This window comes from Chiloscyllium plagiosum, unplaced genomic scaffold (genome assembly GCF_037043375.1).
Source record: "Chiloscyllium plagiosum isolate Xiang-an unplaced genomic scaffold, Cpla_swu_hap1 HiC_scaffold_3, whole genome shotgun sequence".
NCBI classification, from domain to species: Eukaryota; Metazoa; Chordata; class Chondrichthyes; order Orectolobiformes; family Hemiscylliidae; genus Chiloscyllium; species Chiloscyllium plagiosum.
In genome coordinates, this window is record NW_028270141.1 from 45132992 (window position 1) to 45150839 (window position 17848).

The window sequence follows — 17848 nt, forward strand, 5'->3', positions numbered from 1 at the left end:
CTGAAGGGCCTGTTTCCACACTAAGTAATCTAATCTAATAAAAAGGAAGCACATGTCAGGTACAGCACATTGGAAACAGAGGAGGTCCTTCAAAACTATAATGAGTTGAAGAGGTTTCTTAAAAGGAAAATTGAGAGAGCAAAGAGGGGCCACGAAATATCTTTGGTTGATGGGATCAAGGAAAACCTAAACTTTTTATTAGTATATGAAGAACAAGAGGATTACGTGGGAAAGGTCTAGTGGGACCGATTAGAAACCAAAGGGACAGCCTGTGGATGGAGCCATTGGATGTGAGTGAGGTCCTAAATAAATACTTCTCATCTGTATTCAGAAGAGAAAGGCATTATAACTGGGGTGTTCAGTTGGGAGACAGAGGTTCAGGCATATGTTAAGATTAATGAGGTGGTATTAGATGTTATTGCACAAATACCCAGGGCCCGATGAGTGTGTCCCAGGCTGCTATGAGAGGCAAGAGAAATTTCTAGGATATATTTAATACTTTGCTAGCCACAGGCGAGGTACTAGTAGAATTGAGGATAGCTCATGTGGTTCCTTGTAAAAGAAAAGCAGCAGGGATAGGCAAGGTTAGTCTGATATCAGTGGCAGGGAAATTATTGGAAAAACACTCTAAAAAACAGGATTATTCAATACTTGGAAAGGCAGGGATTGATCAGAGTAATCAGCATGGATTTGTTAGAGGGAGATTCAGATTAATTTGATTGAGTTTTTAAAAAAAAGTTGACTAAGTATATTGATAAGGGTTGTGCAGTTGATATGATTCACATGGATTTTAGTAAAGTCTTATACAAGGTCACACATGGAAGGTTGATTCAAAAGGCAACAGCTCATGGGATCCAAGGCAGTTTGGCAAACTGGATCCAAAAGCCTGTGAACAGCACTGTTCCACAGGGATTATATTGGGACCAGTGCTCCATGTTACGTAAATTATCAGTTTGGATGTGAATGTAGAAGGTATAATTAATAAGTTTGCAAATGACATGAAAGTTGGGAGCACTGTTATAATAAGGGGAATGATTTAGGCTACAGATTGATATCAATCAGCTGGTAAATTGGGCAGAGCAATGGCAGATGGAATTTAATCTGATACGTGTAAAGTGATGCATTTTGGGAATCTAATAAGGGAAGGATATATGCAATGAAAGGCAAGTCCCCAGGGAGTGCTAAGAAACAAAGTATCCTTGCTGTAGAATTCCACATATCCCTGAATACTTCAGCAGAGATAGAGACGATTATGAATGCAGCAAATAGGATGCTTGTTTCATTAATGGGTGTGTAGAATATAGAAGCCAGGAAGTCTTGTTATATCCTTATAAAATACTGGTTAGGCCACAAATGGAATACTGTGTGCAACTGTGGACATCATATTTTCTGAAGGACAAGATTGCAATGGAGAGATACAAAGGAAATTCACCAGGATATTGCCTGGGATAAGAAGTCTGTTATGAGAAGAGACCAGATGGACTGTGTTTATTTTCCTTGGAGAAGAGACAGCTGAGGGGAATATGATGGAGCTCCATGCACATGTTGTCCCTTTGGTTTCTATATAAAATTGAGAAGCACAGACAATAGATCGCTAGAATCTCTTCCCCCTGACAGCTGTGTCTAAGACCAGACTGCACAAGTTTAAGGTGAGGAGCAAGTGGTTTAGAGGAGATCGAAGAGAAAATAAAATGTTTTTCATCAAGCGGGTGGTAGATATGTGGAATATGCTACCTGACAGAGGAATGGAGGCAGGTGCTCTCAATATTTAAGCATCACCTGGATGAGTACTTAAAATGCTAGAGCATGGTAAGCTATGGACTAGGTACAGGTATTTGGAGCTAGTTCAGGTTGGTGTTTGTTGGTTGGCATAGACATGCTGGACTGAAGGGCCTATTTCTATGCAGCACGACTCTGACAAAGGTGAGATGATCCAAGCCACAAATGCTACCTATATAGAGTCACAGATGTACAGCATGGAAACAGACCCTGTGGTCCAACGTGTCCACGCTGACCAGATATCCCAACCTAATCTAGTCCCATTTGCCAGCACTTGACCCATATCCCATCGAGATGCCTTTTAAATGTTGCAATTGCAACCAGCCTCCACCACTTCCTCTGGCAGCTCATTCCATATACACACCACCCCCTGCTGAAAAAGTTGCCCCTTAAGTCCCGTTAAATCTTTCCCCTTTCACCCTAAACCTATGTTCTCTAGTTCTTGACTCCCCCATCCCAGGGAAAAGACTTTGTCTATTTATCCTATCCATGCCCCTTATGATTTTATAAACCTCTGAGGTCACCCCTCCGCTTTTGACACTCCAGGGAAAACAGCCTCAGTCTATTTAACCTCTCCCTATAGCTCAAATTCTCCAACCCTGACAACATCCTTGTAAATCTTTTCTGAACCCTTTCAAGTTTCACAACATCTTTCAGATAGGAAGATCAGAATTGCATGCGATATTCTGAAAGTGGCCTAACCAATGTCCTGTGCAGCCGCAACATGACCTCCCAGCTCCTGTACTCAGTGGTCTGACCATTAAAGAAAGCATACCAAATGCCTTCTTAACTCTATCTACCTGTGACTCCACTTTCAAGGAGCTATGAACCTGCACTCCAAGGTCTCTGTTCAGCAACACTCCCTAGTACCTTACCATTAAGTGTATAAGTCCTGCTAAGATTTGCTTTGGCAAAATGCAGCACCTCGCATTTATCTAAATTTAACTCCATCTGCCACTCTTCAGCCCATTGGCCCATCTGATCAAGATCCTGTTGGAATCTGAGTAAGCCTTCTTTGTTGTTCATTACACCTCCAATTTTGGTGTCATTTGCAAACTTACTAACTATACTTCCTATGTCCATATCCAAATCATTTATATAAATGATGAAAAGTAGTAGACCCAGCACCAATCCTTGTGGTTCTCCACTGGTCACAGGCCTCAAGGCTGAAAACAACCCTCTACCACCACCCTCTGTCTTCTACCTCAAGCCAGTTCTGGCTAGTTCTCCCTGTATTCCACAGGATCTAACCAGTCTCCCATAGGGAACCTTGTCGGCCTCTTTATTGAAGTCCATGCAGATCATGTCTACCACTCTGCCCTCATCAATCCTCTTTGTTACTTCTTCAAAAAACTCAATCAAGCTCGTGAGACATGATTTCCCACACACAAAGCCATGTTGACTATCCCTAATCAGTCCTTGCCTTTCCAAATACATGTGCATCCTCTCCCTCAGGATTCCCTCCAACAACTTGCCCACCACTGACGTCACGCTCACTGGTCTACAGTTCCTTGGCTTGTCCTTATCACCTTTTCTAAACAATGATACCACGTTAGCTAACCTCCAGTCTTTCGGCACCTCACCTTGATTACTGATGATACAAATATCTCAGCAAGGGGTCCAGCAATCACTTCCCTAACTTCCCAGAGTTCTATGGTACTCCTGATCAGGTCCTGGGGATTTATCCATCTTTATGCATTTCAAGACATCCAGCACCTCATCCTCTGTAATATGAACATTTTTCAAGATGTCACCATCTATTTCCCTACATTCTATATCTTCCATGCCCTTCTCCATAGTAAACACTGATGCAAAATATGCATTTAATATGTCCCACATCTTCTGCGGCTCCACACAAAAGTCGCCTTGCTGATCTTTGAGAGGCTCTATTCTCTCCCTAGTTACCTTTTTGTCCTTAATGTATTTATAAAAATCCTTTGGATTCTCCTTAACCCTATTTGCCAAAGCTATCTCATGTCTCCTTTTTTGTCCTCCTGATTTCCCTCTTAAGTATACTCCTACTGCCTTTATACTCTAAGGATTCATTCGATCTCTCCTGTCTATACACGACATATGCTTCCTTCTTTTTCTTTAACCAAACCCTCAATTTCTCTAGTCATCCAGCATTATCTACATCTACCAGCCTTTCCTTTCACCCTAACAGGAATATACTATCTCTGGACTCTCATTATCTCATTTCTGAAGGCTTCCCATTTTACAGCCGTCCCTTTACCTGCAAACATCTGCCCCCAATCAGCTTTTGAAAGTTCTTGCCGAATACCGTTAAAATTAGCCTTCCTCCAATTTAGAACTTCGGCTGTTAGATCTGGTCTATCCTTTTCCATCACTATTTTAAATCTAATAAAATTATGGCCGCTGACCCCAAAGTGCTCTCCAATTGACATCTCAGTCACCTACCTTGCCTTATTTCCCAAGAATAGGTCAATTTTTGCACGTTCTCTAGTAGGTACATCCACGTACTGACTCAAAATTTTCTTGTACACTCAAATTCCTCTTCATCTAAACCTTTAACACTATGGCAGTCCAAGTCTATGTTTGGAAAGATAAAATACCCTGCCATAACCACCCTATTATTCTTACAGATAACTGAAATCTCCTTACAAATTTATTTCTCTATTTCCCACTGACTATTAGGAGGTCTATAGTACAATCCCAATAAGGTGATTATCCCTTTCTTATTTCTCAGTTCCACCCAAATAACTTCCCTGAATGCATTTCCAGGAATATCCTCTCGAAATATAGCTGTAATGCTATCCCTTATCAAAGACGTCACTCCCCTCCTCTCTTGACTCCCTTTCTGTCCTCCTTATAGCATTTGTATCCTGGCACATTAAGCTGGCAGTCCCATCCATCCCCAAGCCATGTTTCTGTAATTGCTATGAGATCCCAGTCCCATGTTCCTAACTATGCCCTGAGTTCATCTGCCTTCTCTGTTAGGCCTCTTGCACTGAAATAAATGCAGTTTAATTTATCAGTCCGACCTTGTTCTCTGTTTTGTTCCTGCCTGCCCTGGATTGTTTGTTTGACTCGCTTCTTTTCTCAACTGTACCTGTCTCAGATTTATCTCTTTCCTCAGTATCTCCCTGCCTGCCCCCCCGTGCCCCTCCTCCGCACCCCCAGACCAGGTTAAATCCTCCCAAGCAGCTCCAGCAAATCTCCTTGCCAGTAAATTAGTCCCTTTCCAACTCAGGTGCAATCCATCCTTCTTGTCCAGGTCACTTCTACCCCAGAAGAGATTCCAATGATCCAAAAATGTGAATCCGTTTTTCATACACCAGCTCTTCACCCAAGCATTCATCTGCTCTATCCTCCTATTCCTAGCCTCACTAGCTCGTAGCACGGGCAGTAATCCAGATATTACTACCTTCGAGGACCTCCTCGTTAAGTTCCTGCCTAACTTTCTATATTCTACTTTCAGAATCTCATCCTTTTTACCTTACTATGTCATTGGTACCAATGTGTACAATAACCTCCTGCCGGTGCCTCACCACTCTGAGAACATTCTGCACTTTCTCTGAGACATCCTTGATCCTGGCAGCAGGGAGGCAACACACTATTCTGATTTTTCACAGCTGGCCACAGAAACGTCTATCTGTGCCCCTGACTAGAGAGTCCACTAACATAAATCGATTGCTTGGAACCCGATTACATTAGAGTTTAGATCAGAGTGGTGCTAGAAAAGCACAGCAGGTCAGGCAGCATCAAAGGAGCAGGAAAATTGATGTTTCAGGCAAACGCACTTCATCAGGAATAGAGGCAGGAAGCCACCAGGGTGGAGAGATGAATGGAGGGGGTGAGGCTGGTGAGAAGGTAGCAAAAAGTACAATAGGTGAATGGGGGTGGGGATGGAGGTGATAGGTCAGAGGGGAGGGTGGAGCGGATAGGTGGGAAGGGAGATTGGCAGGTACAACAGATCATGAGGAAACTGGTAAAGTTCACCGATTACATTAGAGCCAGTCTTGATACCAGAAGCTTGTTTGTGCTACATTCCCCTGAAAGTCCATCACACCCTACATTTTCCAAAACAACTTGTTTGAAATGGGGATAGCCACACAAGACTCCTGTACTACCCTTCTACGTCTTCTACCTTTCTTGGAATTAACCCATCTGTGACTGTATCTGCAGCTTTTCTTCCTTCCTATAACTGCCATCCATCACACCCCCAGGCTCTTTTAAATTCCTCACTGCCGCTCCAACCAATCCATTTGATCTGACTGGATTGCAGATATAATCCTCAGTAACCCTTAAACTCTCCTGAAACTTCCACATCTGACAAGAGGAGCATATCACACTACTAAAGGCTATTTTGCTCCTTCCAATCTACAGACACAGAAAATAGCACCGTCTTATTGATCTACAAAATACTGCTTCAGGCTTACTTAATACTTATGGCTTGTATTTTTACAACTTAATCAAGAGACAGAGTTCAAAAACATATCATCAAGAAAGAACCCAGTCTACTCACTATTGTAGATTTACAGCAAGGCTATTCTTAAAAACTATTTAAGTAACTATTTCTGTGCTGTGATCTCTCCCACACAGGTTCCTCCCAGATCAGTTGTGAATTTCGTTGCTAAGTTTTTCTAAATACACTCCGATGTCCAGCGATACACAAATTCAAACAGCAAAGGCAGTTTCTGCGCAGATTCATGGCTGTGTCAGTTAGCAGTGCGGGCTTCTTTCTCTCTCTCCTTTACATGCTATGTACTTGCTGCCTTTGTCTGTATTTCTCCCTATTAAAAGTGCTTTAGTTTTGACTTTTTTTAAAGTTTCAAAACAATTGCAGCAACATTAAAACAGTAATTGCTACTCCTGGCATTCGAGGAAATTACCTCCAAAACCTAAACTACCTCAAATAAAAAAGGAGCAGCCTGTTACAATCAGAAATTTTTCCCATCCTCCATCTTGGATTACCCAGAATGATCCTCTGCTCCCAGCCTAAAGAGAGAAGGGTTTGAACCCATCACCATTGAAGAGAGAGAATTTTGGCTGCATAGGAACACACATAAGAGTGGACCATTTTAGCCCTCAAACATAAGCTGCTATGAAATGAAATTGTGGCCAATCAGCAAGCTTCATAGAAATTCTATTCCGTTACAAAGAAACTAGCATCACCATGTTAAATATTCAGTTACCCACAAGAAAATTGCCATTAACAATCATAACAATGCACTGTATTGCATGGAAAAAAAATTTAATGTAAAAATCTCAGTTGCAAATTGGCTGCCAATTTGGGGAAGTCTTTTATCTTGCTTTGAAAAGCAAGATATTTTCAAGTAAGATTGAATTTTTTAAAAATGAACTTGAGAAAATACATTAACATACATTTACATGGCTTACATTTTATAAAAAGTTCAATATAAATAACATGCAAAACAAAATGTTTCATTGGTTGATAAAATTCCAAGTAAAAGATAACAAGTTCCTAACAATGATTTTGTAAAAATTGCTGTCATAGGGTGGCGAGAATGATACTATTTTAAAAAGGACTAAATTTACTCCTAAACCATCGCAAATAAAAAAGTTGAATCACCCCATGTAAACGTTGCAGCAGAACACAGCATTCAACTATACAGGCTATACAAGGCAACAGGCAAATGAAATGGTCCTTCAGAGAGTAGAAAGTCCTTGTGAACAGTTATGTTGTCTTCCTGAAACCTTTCAAAATTGGGTAGATGTTTTCAAATGCTTCATAGATTTCTGCACGGACTTTTGCACCTTCAAAACAGAAATTATATATCAATGGATCAAATGGCAAACTTGAATGTGGATTCATGCGTTAAATAATAAATCGCAGGGCAAGAGGCTTTTCCGTTTTTAAACAAATATAAAGTGATTGCGGTCAGTAGTATTAGCATATTTAAGGCAAACTTAGATAAACAAGATTGAGAAAGAAATAGAAAGTTGTGCTGCTCGAGTTAGATGAAGCTGACTAGGAGGCTCATGAAGAACAAGGGCCAGTTTGGTCAAATGGTACATTTCTAGTGTATTTTCTTCAAATCTATTGAATCCAAGAGACAGTGCTGAAATCTTAATAAATTAGATCATAAGTTAACCACGAATGTGAAATGATGCCTGTCCTTAAGTGATAAAAATTAGCAATCAGAACACACCCCCATACCATTCCAACTCATCAGCCTTGTTACCACAGCCACATTGTGACTTGAAATAGATCTACACATACACAATCTTGTGCTGTTAGACTAATTATGTGTAACAAGACCAGTCTTCCAAATGAAATTCACATTGTTATATATTTCAAAATGAAAAATTGAAAACAATACAACTGGAGTTCAGGCACCAGAAGAGATGAAAAAAGATGAACAAAATTTTTAGTATTAGCTTGAATGTGTCAATGGTTGCTCTTGGATCCAATGCTTCAGGCACCAGTGATAATTTTAAATTCCACTACTGAAAATAAAAATAAACAATTTTTCAGAAATGTTTTGCCCCATTCTGGAAGGGTAGTACAGACATTTGAATATTCTAATTAAGAAATCAAAAGAAATGAAGCATTGACTTGATAATGCATGCTTTACCCGCTGTTTAGCGAGTGAAAACAGAAAAGATATAATAATGATGAATAGACCTTTATTTGATAAGAGCTGGTAAATCAAATGGTGGTCTCAACTCTTGTCAATTAAGAACCTATTAATTCAGCCTTAACAAGTATATTTGTATGAACATTTTTATGTAATTGGAGGACAGGAAAATGAACAAGCTGTCTAAATTTGCATTAGGACTCACGTGGTTTAAAACGTAGTGTCTCTACCTCTGAGCCAGGAGACCTGGGTTCAAGACACATCTGCTCCAGAGGTGTGCGATGACATATGTCAGAGGTAGGTTCTTTACTCAGTAGTGGGTACATGGAATGCATTGCCAGCAGTAGTAGTAGAGTCAGATACATTAGGGACATTTAAGCGACTCTTGGATAGGCACATGGAAGTTAGTACAATGAAGGGTATGTAGATTAGTCTGATCTTAAGAGTAGGATGAAAGGCTGGCACAACATTAAGGGCTAAGGGGCCTGTACTGTACTGTTCCATGTTCCATATCTGAACAGGTTGATTTAAAAAAGATAGGTTTGCAGATGCTAACTAGTACACAAAACTTGAAGGCACAGTCAATCTGAAGAGATGGGAGATAGAATACCACATGCATTAGTGTGAAGAAATGACATTACTTGAAATGAATATTGGAATGCAGATTAAACAGAACACTTGAGGCCAAGAAGATGGGGAAGTTTTGGCAGATGAATTGTTGAAGTTTTGGCTGAATCCTTCCTGACAATTAAGTTAAAAAAATTAGAGATACAACTTAAATCAAAAGACATTATTTTGAAGTTACATCTGTCATTGGCAAAGGTGTATTCAATGGTAATTATAAGAAAAATATACAGTTATTGAAGGGAGTTGAAAAAAGGCTATAAGCTGACCTTCAAAGGACGAGATGTGAAGAGTGGTCTACCATAGACTTCACTTTTGTACAAGTGTCTTGTCTCAAATTTTAATGAGGCATTGGCGTCATTTTAACCACATACATAATTACACTGTCATATTTCAACACAAAAGTATCAGATCAAATCCTTCAAAAATGTTAAGGCAAGATGGTAGCTTGGAGCTGCAAACATTGAAGAACGTTTAGGTCTTGCTTGTATATTTTTGTGCTGTAACTGGAGTCTGGTGATTATATAGCTAAGTGGCTATGGTTTGAGAGCTGAGCTCAAAGGTGCTGTTGAACTTGTCAGCAGAGAAAAGATCAAAGAAAAAATGCAAGTGAGGGAAACAGCAATATAAAGTAAAAAGTCTGGATAATGATTGCTTTTAAACCATCCTGAGGCAATAATGCAAAACAATAAAAATCCTAATGCAAGTTGTCAAGACTTAAGCAGTATTGCCGGGAAGAGCCACTAGGTGGATCTCTACTGTCAATAGGCTTGAACTATGAGAAGATTGACTAAATCTGAAATGGCACCTTAAACACTGATCTTATATGAACACAAAATAGTCAGGAGCACAGTAGAGGTGAAACTGGAAAATTCCTTTAAATTTGGAGAACAGTTCAAATTAATTAACTCTAAAATTTAGCACTAACTATTAGGAATTTCAGTTATCAACAAAAAGAATAAATGGCTCGGAAATATAAATATTGGATGTCTTAATCAACTGAATGGTGGAGTAAACAGCAACAACTGCGGTTTTCTTGGATTGATGTAAAAGATGTTCTTTTATTTTGTCATATGCGAATTGCAGTCAAAATGCAAAGATGATTCCACTAGTCTCAGCTGCATTGTCTTAATACACCATTTCCAGTTCTGATATTTTTCTATTGCTAATGAAATGATTCAAGAAAAGCAAAACTAAGGCAAATCGGGAAATAAAAAGGTGGCATTTTATTTGAATTTGTGCAGCGTTTGACAAAGTAAACAATCCAATTTGTGTCATAGGAACTTACAGGACGAGAAGGGGTCATTGTGATCCAATTGTCAGTCTCAAAGCTTTAAAAATACTATGCAGTTCTCCCTAATATACCACAAATTGCATTATCTGTAACTCCTGTTCGATTTGGTTAACTCAGTCAACTTTGCTCTCTCAACTTTCCTGGCACTATTCAATATTCATCACCTTTGTAAAGTAGTTAAATCCAAATTTAGTATTTTCCCCTTTGCACCTTGTGAGCTATGTCGAGTGAATGGGAAGAACAACAAATAAATAGAGCAGAACTCTCAGGTAAGCAATCAGCTATGAAAACCAACCTACAAAGTAACCTACCAGTCAATACAACTTTTCCAGATACAAATATTAGTAGTACAATTCTTGGTTTGATCATTCGATAGATTAATCCAGGAAACAGCTCAGGCTCATAACTGCAAAATAAAAAAGTTGATAACTGATCATATGCACAATAATAACTTATTGTGGCACATTATAGATTAAGCAAACTGGCTCAATATGCAAATTTTAATTTTAATAACTGAAATTATATTCATCGCTCAGATCCTAATAATGTTCCATCCCTGAGTAATGGACCAACGATTGCACAGTTTTAAAGGCACAATCCAGTTGTTATCCAGCTCCTAAGGGAAACAAGACAAAATTGACTTTTGCTGAATGAAAAATAATCTTTCCAGCAGAAAATACGGACCAGTATGTGTTAATATGAAGTTGGGGCACAGTAGAAGGAACTTTAGTATATTTTCTATACATTTAATGGGTGATCAGGTATACAGTCATGGCATTCATATTTTCCTGACAAGATTACCTTTCCAAATTAAAGTAAGTATGCTCTAATACTCATGAGAGACATGACTGCAGAAAGACAGATTGGTACCTAAATACTGATTGGTACAAAACACTTAGGAAGAACAGAAAGTGAGGAACATGTGAAGTAGTAACTCTGTTAGTTAATTATGGTATTAGCACAATCGAGAGTGATGACTTAAGTTCACAAAACCAGATGTGGAAACTGTTTAATTTGAGATGAGAAATAACAAAGGCAAAAAAAAAAAATCACTTATTGTGCACTGTACAGGCCACTTTACAGCAGCCACGGGCAGTAGGGTGGAGCATAAAGGAAGAAATAATGAGAGATTGTCAGAGCAATATGGCAAAAATCATAGGAGATATTAATCAACATATAGATTGGACAAATCAGATGGGTAAAGATAGCCCTACACTAGGATCTCTCAGAATATTTTTACGTGAGTTTCTTAGAAAGACAAGCAGGAGGCTGGAAGAATTTGGCAAGCCAGACAGCATCAGCAGGTGGAGGAGCCAATGTTTCAGGTGTAACCCTTCCTCAGGACTGGAGGTGGGTGTAAGGGGAGCTGCAGATAAAGGGAAGTAGGCGTGAGTTTTGGGTGGGTAGAAGGGCTGAGTGGTGAGGTAATGATAGGTGAATACAGTTAGGCGATAGGCTTGGTTGGTCAATGGGAGGAAATGGATCTGCTTTGTAGTTGGAAGGAAGAGAAAAGCATGTTCCAGAGCTGACCAGAAAACAGGCTACATAGTCAGAAGAGGAGTTACATTGGGATTGCAACATAAACAGATTCTCTGTCCACAAATGCTGCTGCACCTTCTGAGTTTCTTTAGCACTTTCAGTTTTTAATATCAGGCTGTTCAACACCTGGTGCAATGAAACAGGATCAATGGTTGCATTGTAAAAATCACCCCTTAGTAGCCATGAGCAAAAGATGATTCAATTTTCAATATTCAATTTGGGGGAGGGGGGAGAGGGGAGTGGGTCAGAGACTACTATTTTTAAAACGTAAAAATAGTTAACTGCAAAGCTCAAAGGTAGTATTAACCTTGAAGACAAAAACAATTGTGCAAAGTCAAAATACAATCCATCAGAATCAGCATGGTTTTATGAAGGGTAAATTACCTTTGACTAATTTACTACAGCTCTTTGCAGATGTAACAAGTAATATTGATAAGGGGAATCCTGTATATGTAGTATATCTGAACTTCCAGAAGGCATTTGATAAAGTACTGCACAAAAGCTTAATACAGAAAGAAAGATCAGGAGGTGATTTACCAGGATGGACAGAAGATTGGCTAACCAACAGAAGTCATAGTCCGACTGGCAATATCTATCTTATGGGGTGCCACAGGGTTCAATCCTCAGGCCCCAACTATTTTACTCTAAGGTGGGGATAGAAAATCCTGTAATCAAATGTGCAGATTACACTAAAATAGGTAGGAATGTGATTTGCAATGAAGAAATAAGAAACTTGCAAATGGATATGGATAAATTGGGTTATCTAATTTGGTCAGAGGAACAGAAAGACAACTTAATGTTTTAAATGGAGAGAAATTGGAGGGTGCTTTGGTACAGAGGGACCTGGGTATCCTTTTGCATGAATCACAAGGAAACTACTATGCAGGTTTGGCAGGTAATGAGGAAAGCAAATGGAAATTTGGTATTTATTGCTAAGGAATAGAATATAAAGGTAGGGAACTGTTGCTGTAATTGTCAAATAATTAGTGAGACGACACCTGGGAATAGTGTATACAATTTTGGTCCACTTACTCAAGCAAGCATGTAGTTGTATCAGAAGCAGTTCAAAAGGAGGTTCACTTAAATATTTTTATGAAGAGGATTGAACAGGCTTGGCCTATTCTCTCTAAAGATAGAGAGAGGAGATCTAACTGACATACTTAAGATGCTTAAGGGGGATTAACAATGTAGGTGTAGAAAGGATGTTGTCTCATGTGGGTATCAAAAGGTCACAGTTTTAGGATAAGGGAGGTAGTAAATTCTCCTCATCTAGTTAAAATAGATGAGGAGAACTTGCTTCTCATAGATTCATGAATCTATGAAACTCCCTAAAGTGCAGTGAATGCTAGGGCATTGACTAAATTTGAAGAGGAGGTTAATAGATTTTTTATTAGCGATTGGTTGAAGGGTTATGGAGTGTGGGCAAGAAAACTGAATAGAGGCCGAGATGAGATCAGCCATGAGATTAGTGGAACAGGCTCAAAAGGCTGAACTGCCTACTCCTGCTCCTAGTTCTTACGCTCTTGGGACAAGTGGCACAAAAGATTGGACAGAATATAAAGAATAAAAATGGTTAAAACATCAGCAACGGATCAAGTAACGGACCAATTAATAGTACGAGAGAAAGCTAGCCAGAAATATAGAAACCGATAGTAAAAATTTATTTAACTATTTTAAAAAGAAAAGTTAAGGTGATCTTTAGTCCGAAAGAAAGTAGGATTCAGGGAAGGTTCTATTAGAAGATAGCAAATTTAATAACTTATTCAAAAACTATGCAAATCACTAGACAGACCATAGCTGGATTACCGTCAACGGTTTCGGGCCACTTATCTAGGGAAAAATATACTGACATTGGGGACAATCAGAGAAAGTTCACAAGGCTAATATTAGGTTTGGAGGAATTGCTTATGGGGAGTGGTTGAGTAGATTGGGCTTGCACTCATTGAAATATAGAAGGATATGAGGCAACCTTATTGAAACAGACAAGATTCTTAGGGGACTTGACAGAGTAGATGTGGAAAGGCCCTTTTCCCCCCCTCATTGTGGGAGTGTCTAGGACCAGTGGGCATAATCTCAAAATAAAGAGATGCACGTTTAAAACAGAGATAGGGAGGAATTTTTCTCTCAGAGACTTGTGAATCAATGGAATTCGTTATCGCAAAGGTCTGCTGAGAGTGGGTCATTAAATATATTCATGGTTGAGACAGACAGATCTGTAAGAGAAGAAAGGGTTATAGGGAAAAGGCAGAAAAGTAAAGTTGAAAATGATCACATCAACCATAAGCTCTTTAAATGGCACAGCAAACTCAATGGGCTGAAAAGCCAATGTCTGCTCTAATGTCTTTTTGACTATAAAGGAAGACAGTAAGCAGCAAACTGCAGGCCAGTTAGCCTAACATATCAGGAAAAATTAGAATACATTAAAAATTTTGAAACTGGGCACTTAGAAAAGCCCAAAGTAATCAAGGCAGAGTCAACATGGTTTCACAGAATCCCTATAATGCAAAAAGAGGCCATTCAGCCCATCGACTCTGTACTGATCTTCAGAAGAGCATCCCACCCAGACCCAGTCCCAGCCTCCTACCCCACCCTATAATCCTACCTTTACCATGACTAGCCTGCATATCCCTGAATACTACATAAAATGTAGCACGGCCAATCCACCTAACCTGCGCATCATTGGATTGTGGGAAGAAACTACAGCACTTAACAGAAACCCATGCAGACACTGCGAGAATGTACAAACTAGATAGACAGTCACTAAAGGCTAGAATTGAACCCAGATCCCTGGCGCTGATGCAGCAGTCCTAACTGCTGAGCCACCCTTAAACTTGTCTAGGATTTGAACCCAGGATCTCTTGCATGTCTGTATCATACCCAGAGACCATGTAAGGGAAATCATGTTCAGTTAATATAGGAATCCTTTGAGGAGATAACATGCGCTGTGGATAAAGTAGAACTGGTTGATATGCTGCAGTTAGATTTTCAGAAGTCACTGAACAAACTTCCACACAAAGGTAATTGCAGAAAATAAAGGCTCATGGTGGAGGGATTAGCAAAGATAGAAGATTGACTAGTTAACAGGAAGTAGAGAGCAGATATAATTGGCAAGGGTAACAAGTAAAATGCCACATGAGTAGGGATGATAGGACTTCACTGCTAAACATTTATAGAAATAACTTGGATGAAGGGATGAAAGGGACAGTTGCCAAACATGTTAATGATGCACAGAGCACATAAGGAGGCTACAGAAAGATTAGATAGGTCAAGTGAACGGGCAAATATCTGACAAATGGAATACAATGGGGGAAAACGTGAAAATGTTCAATTTGGCGAGAACAATAAAGTAGTATGGCTTCTAAATGGAGAGAGATTACAGAGAGATCTTAATGCCCTCGTGCATGAATTGTCTATGAATAGCCTATATGCAGGTAAAACAAGCAACTTTGGAAAGCGAATAGAATATTATTAATTGCAAGAGAAATTAAATATAAAAAGGAGGGAAGTCATGCTTTTTAATACCTTGAGCAATGAAACTACATCTGCAGTACTGCATACAGTATTGGAATGAAGATGTTTTGAAAGCAGTTCGGAACAGGTTTACCAGACTAATATCAGAATGGGAAAGGGCGATGCTGGAAAAGCACAGCAGGTCATACAGCATCCAAGGTGCAGGAGAGTCAACGTTTTGGGCATAAGCCCTTCATTAGAATGACTGAAACATAGACTTTCCTGCTCCCTGGAAGCTGCCTGACCTGCTGTGCTTTTCCGTGCCACTCTTTTCGACTGACCACTTCAGTATCCATAGACCTCAGTTTCTCCTAATATTCAGAATGGTGGCTTATCTTATGAGGGAAGTTTGGACAAGCTAGGCTTATAATCAATTATGTTTAGAAGCATAAGAGGTGACTTGAATGAAAATAGAAGATCATGAGGTATCTTGTGTTATGGACCAGGCCACCCCTCAAAATATTTTAATAAAGGTAGCCTCGACCCAAACGTTTTCTTATTTTAAAGGCAGATGTGAAATGGTTATTCCAGGTGTGATGCAGCTAGTCAAACAACTCAACTTTAAGCAGAACAGAATTTATTTAAACATGACAAAAGAGAATTTAGAATAATTAGCTATTGGAAAAAGTAACCGGCCTAATACAGTAACTATTACTAATTAAAAGTTCCAATACAGTAACATCCCTTAAACATACCCCTTGGCAAAAAGGTAAATTCAAACACAGATTCTTACAGGCAGAAGGGAACAACATCCAAAGAGAATTCAGAAAAAGGTCAGAGGAATTCTTTACTGAAGCATGCATCTCCCATGGACTCTTACATCTTGTGACTGCTACAGCTAAAATAAACTAGAAAAAACTTGAACTGGGAGAACTGGCCGCTCCCCTTCCATTCTTAAATTAGCTTCTTTCTAGACTCTTCAGTACCTCTGCCTTTCCAACCTCTCAAAAGAAAATCAATGACAAAATAACTTTTTTAAATTGACAGCATCATCACACTTGACAGTAGAGGTAGTGAGGATATTTCTCATTTAAGATTCTCCTGTAAGAAGAAATATCCTCACTATCTCTACTGTCAAGTGTGATGATGCTGTCAATTTAAAAAGGTTATTTTAATATTCTACATTAACTAAACACTGCAAACATGATGTCAATACACTTCAAAAATGCTGACTGAAATAGTTGCAAGATATAAATGTATTTCCCCGTTTAATGAGCAAAATGCAATGATTTAGACCACATGTTTCATTCTGGTAGGGAATAGGATATAATAGCTGAATCCATCATCTTGGTAGCTCAATGGGGATGCTGCAAACAGATACTATCCACTTTTATTATCCATTGCTGATGAGCTTTTCCTTTCTTTTAAAATCTAATTTAGGCCCAGAAATTATGCAACAATGTAAGAAACTAATCAAGATGAGGTTTGGGTAAGATGGCAAAAAACCCATGAACGTAGTTGACATTGAGGGGAGGTTACATTACTGCATACTGTCAGCCTGGATTATGTGCTGAAGTAATTTGGAATGGGACTTGAACCCACTGACTCAACTGGCAGCCATGCAGCCCATGAAATGAATGATCAAAAACTTAAATTTTTTTGTTGTAATGATTCCTGTATCTTTGTACTTAACAAATAAACTTAAAGCTTCCTTTCTCTACAGAAATCAGTATATGTAAACATTACTGTTTTAAACATTGTCCTCAAATTGAAGCCTTGGGATATCTTCCCATGTTTTTTTTACCTGCTAAATTGCTGATGAGTGAGCACCAGGCCCTCTAGTCGAATGGGAAATTTCACATCACAACTGCCCACCATGTTTTGAATCTTGAAATCCAAAAACTTAGCTGGGAATCCCAATTTCTGTACAACCCTTGCATATTTTCTTGCTGCCAAACGTGACTGTTCTTCACTGCAACAGGAAACAAGGTTTATTACTCATTACTTTTCTACTAGCACTGAAAACAATAATCATTTGCTACCAGGCACAACTTGTAAAAGTTGTATTAGATAGTCTTGTCTTCTAACGAAAGACATTAAAATCAAGTCAAAAAGATAAAAATATTAAATTCAAGTAACAAATTAAAACATTCTAAAGTAGTTGGGCTGGTGGGGGTGGGGATGGGAAGAGAAGAAAAAGGAGAGAGTGCTCAAGTTATCTCATCTGTATTTGCTTAACAAAAATAACTATCTCAAAATGAATTGTTAACATAAGGTATGGTAATGATCAAGGGGCATATTTTTATTCAAGGGACTAGCAGATTAGAAAATGTATTACAGCAAGTGACTATTAAAAAGTCAATTGTGGAATTCAAAATGGAAAAAAAAAGTGGAGACAAAGCACACAATGGATTAAGTAATTCTACACAATCGCAGTGTAATGTATTTTTGTTCCCACAAGTTCTTTTATACAAAATCCTACCAGTGTGCTACCACCTTTACATATAAATTTAATGAAAACAAAACAAAATCCATGCTAATGTATCCTTAAAACAAAATTGCATTACCCAGTTTCTTAAACTGTTTCAAAATATATATT

At 38.9% G+C, this 17848-nt stretch overlaps 1 protein-coding gene across 1 annotated transcript in view; it reads right to left on the bottom strand.

Annotated features, from left to right (window-relative positions):
* Positions 1–6977: 6977 nt before the first annotated feature.
* The window catches only part of tbp (TATA box binding protein), a 28948-nt gene continuing 18077 nt past the window's right edge, over positions 6978–17848 (bottom strand). The window contains exons 6-8 of the mRNA XM_043680935.2: positions 17054–17221; positions 10572–10666; positions 6978–7518 (exon numbers count right to left, since the gene is read on the bottom strand). Of these exons, the coding sequence (XP_043536870.1) occupies positions 7439–7518; positions 10572–10666; positions 17054–17221 (343 nt within the window). The 3' untranslated portion in view covers positions 6978–7438. The remainder of the gene's footprint in view (positions 7519–10571; positions 10667–17053; positions 17222–17848) is intronic.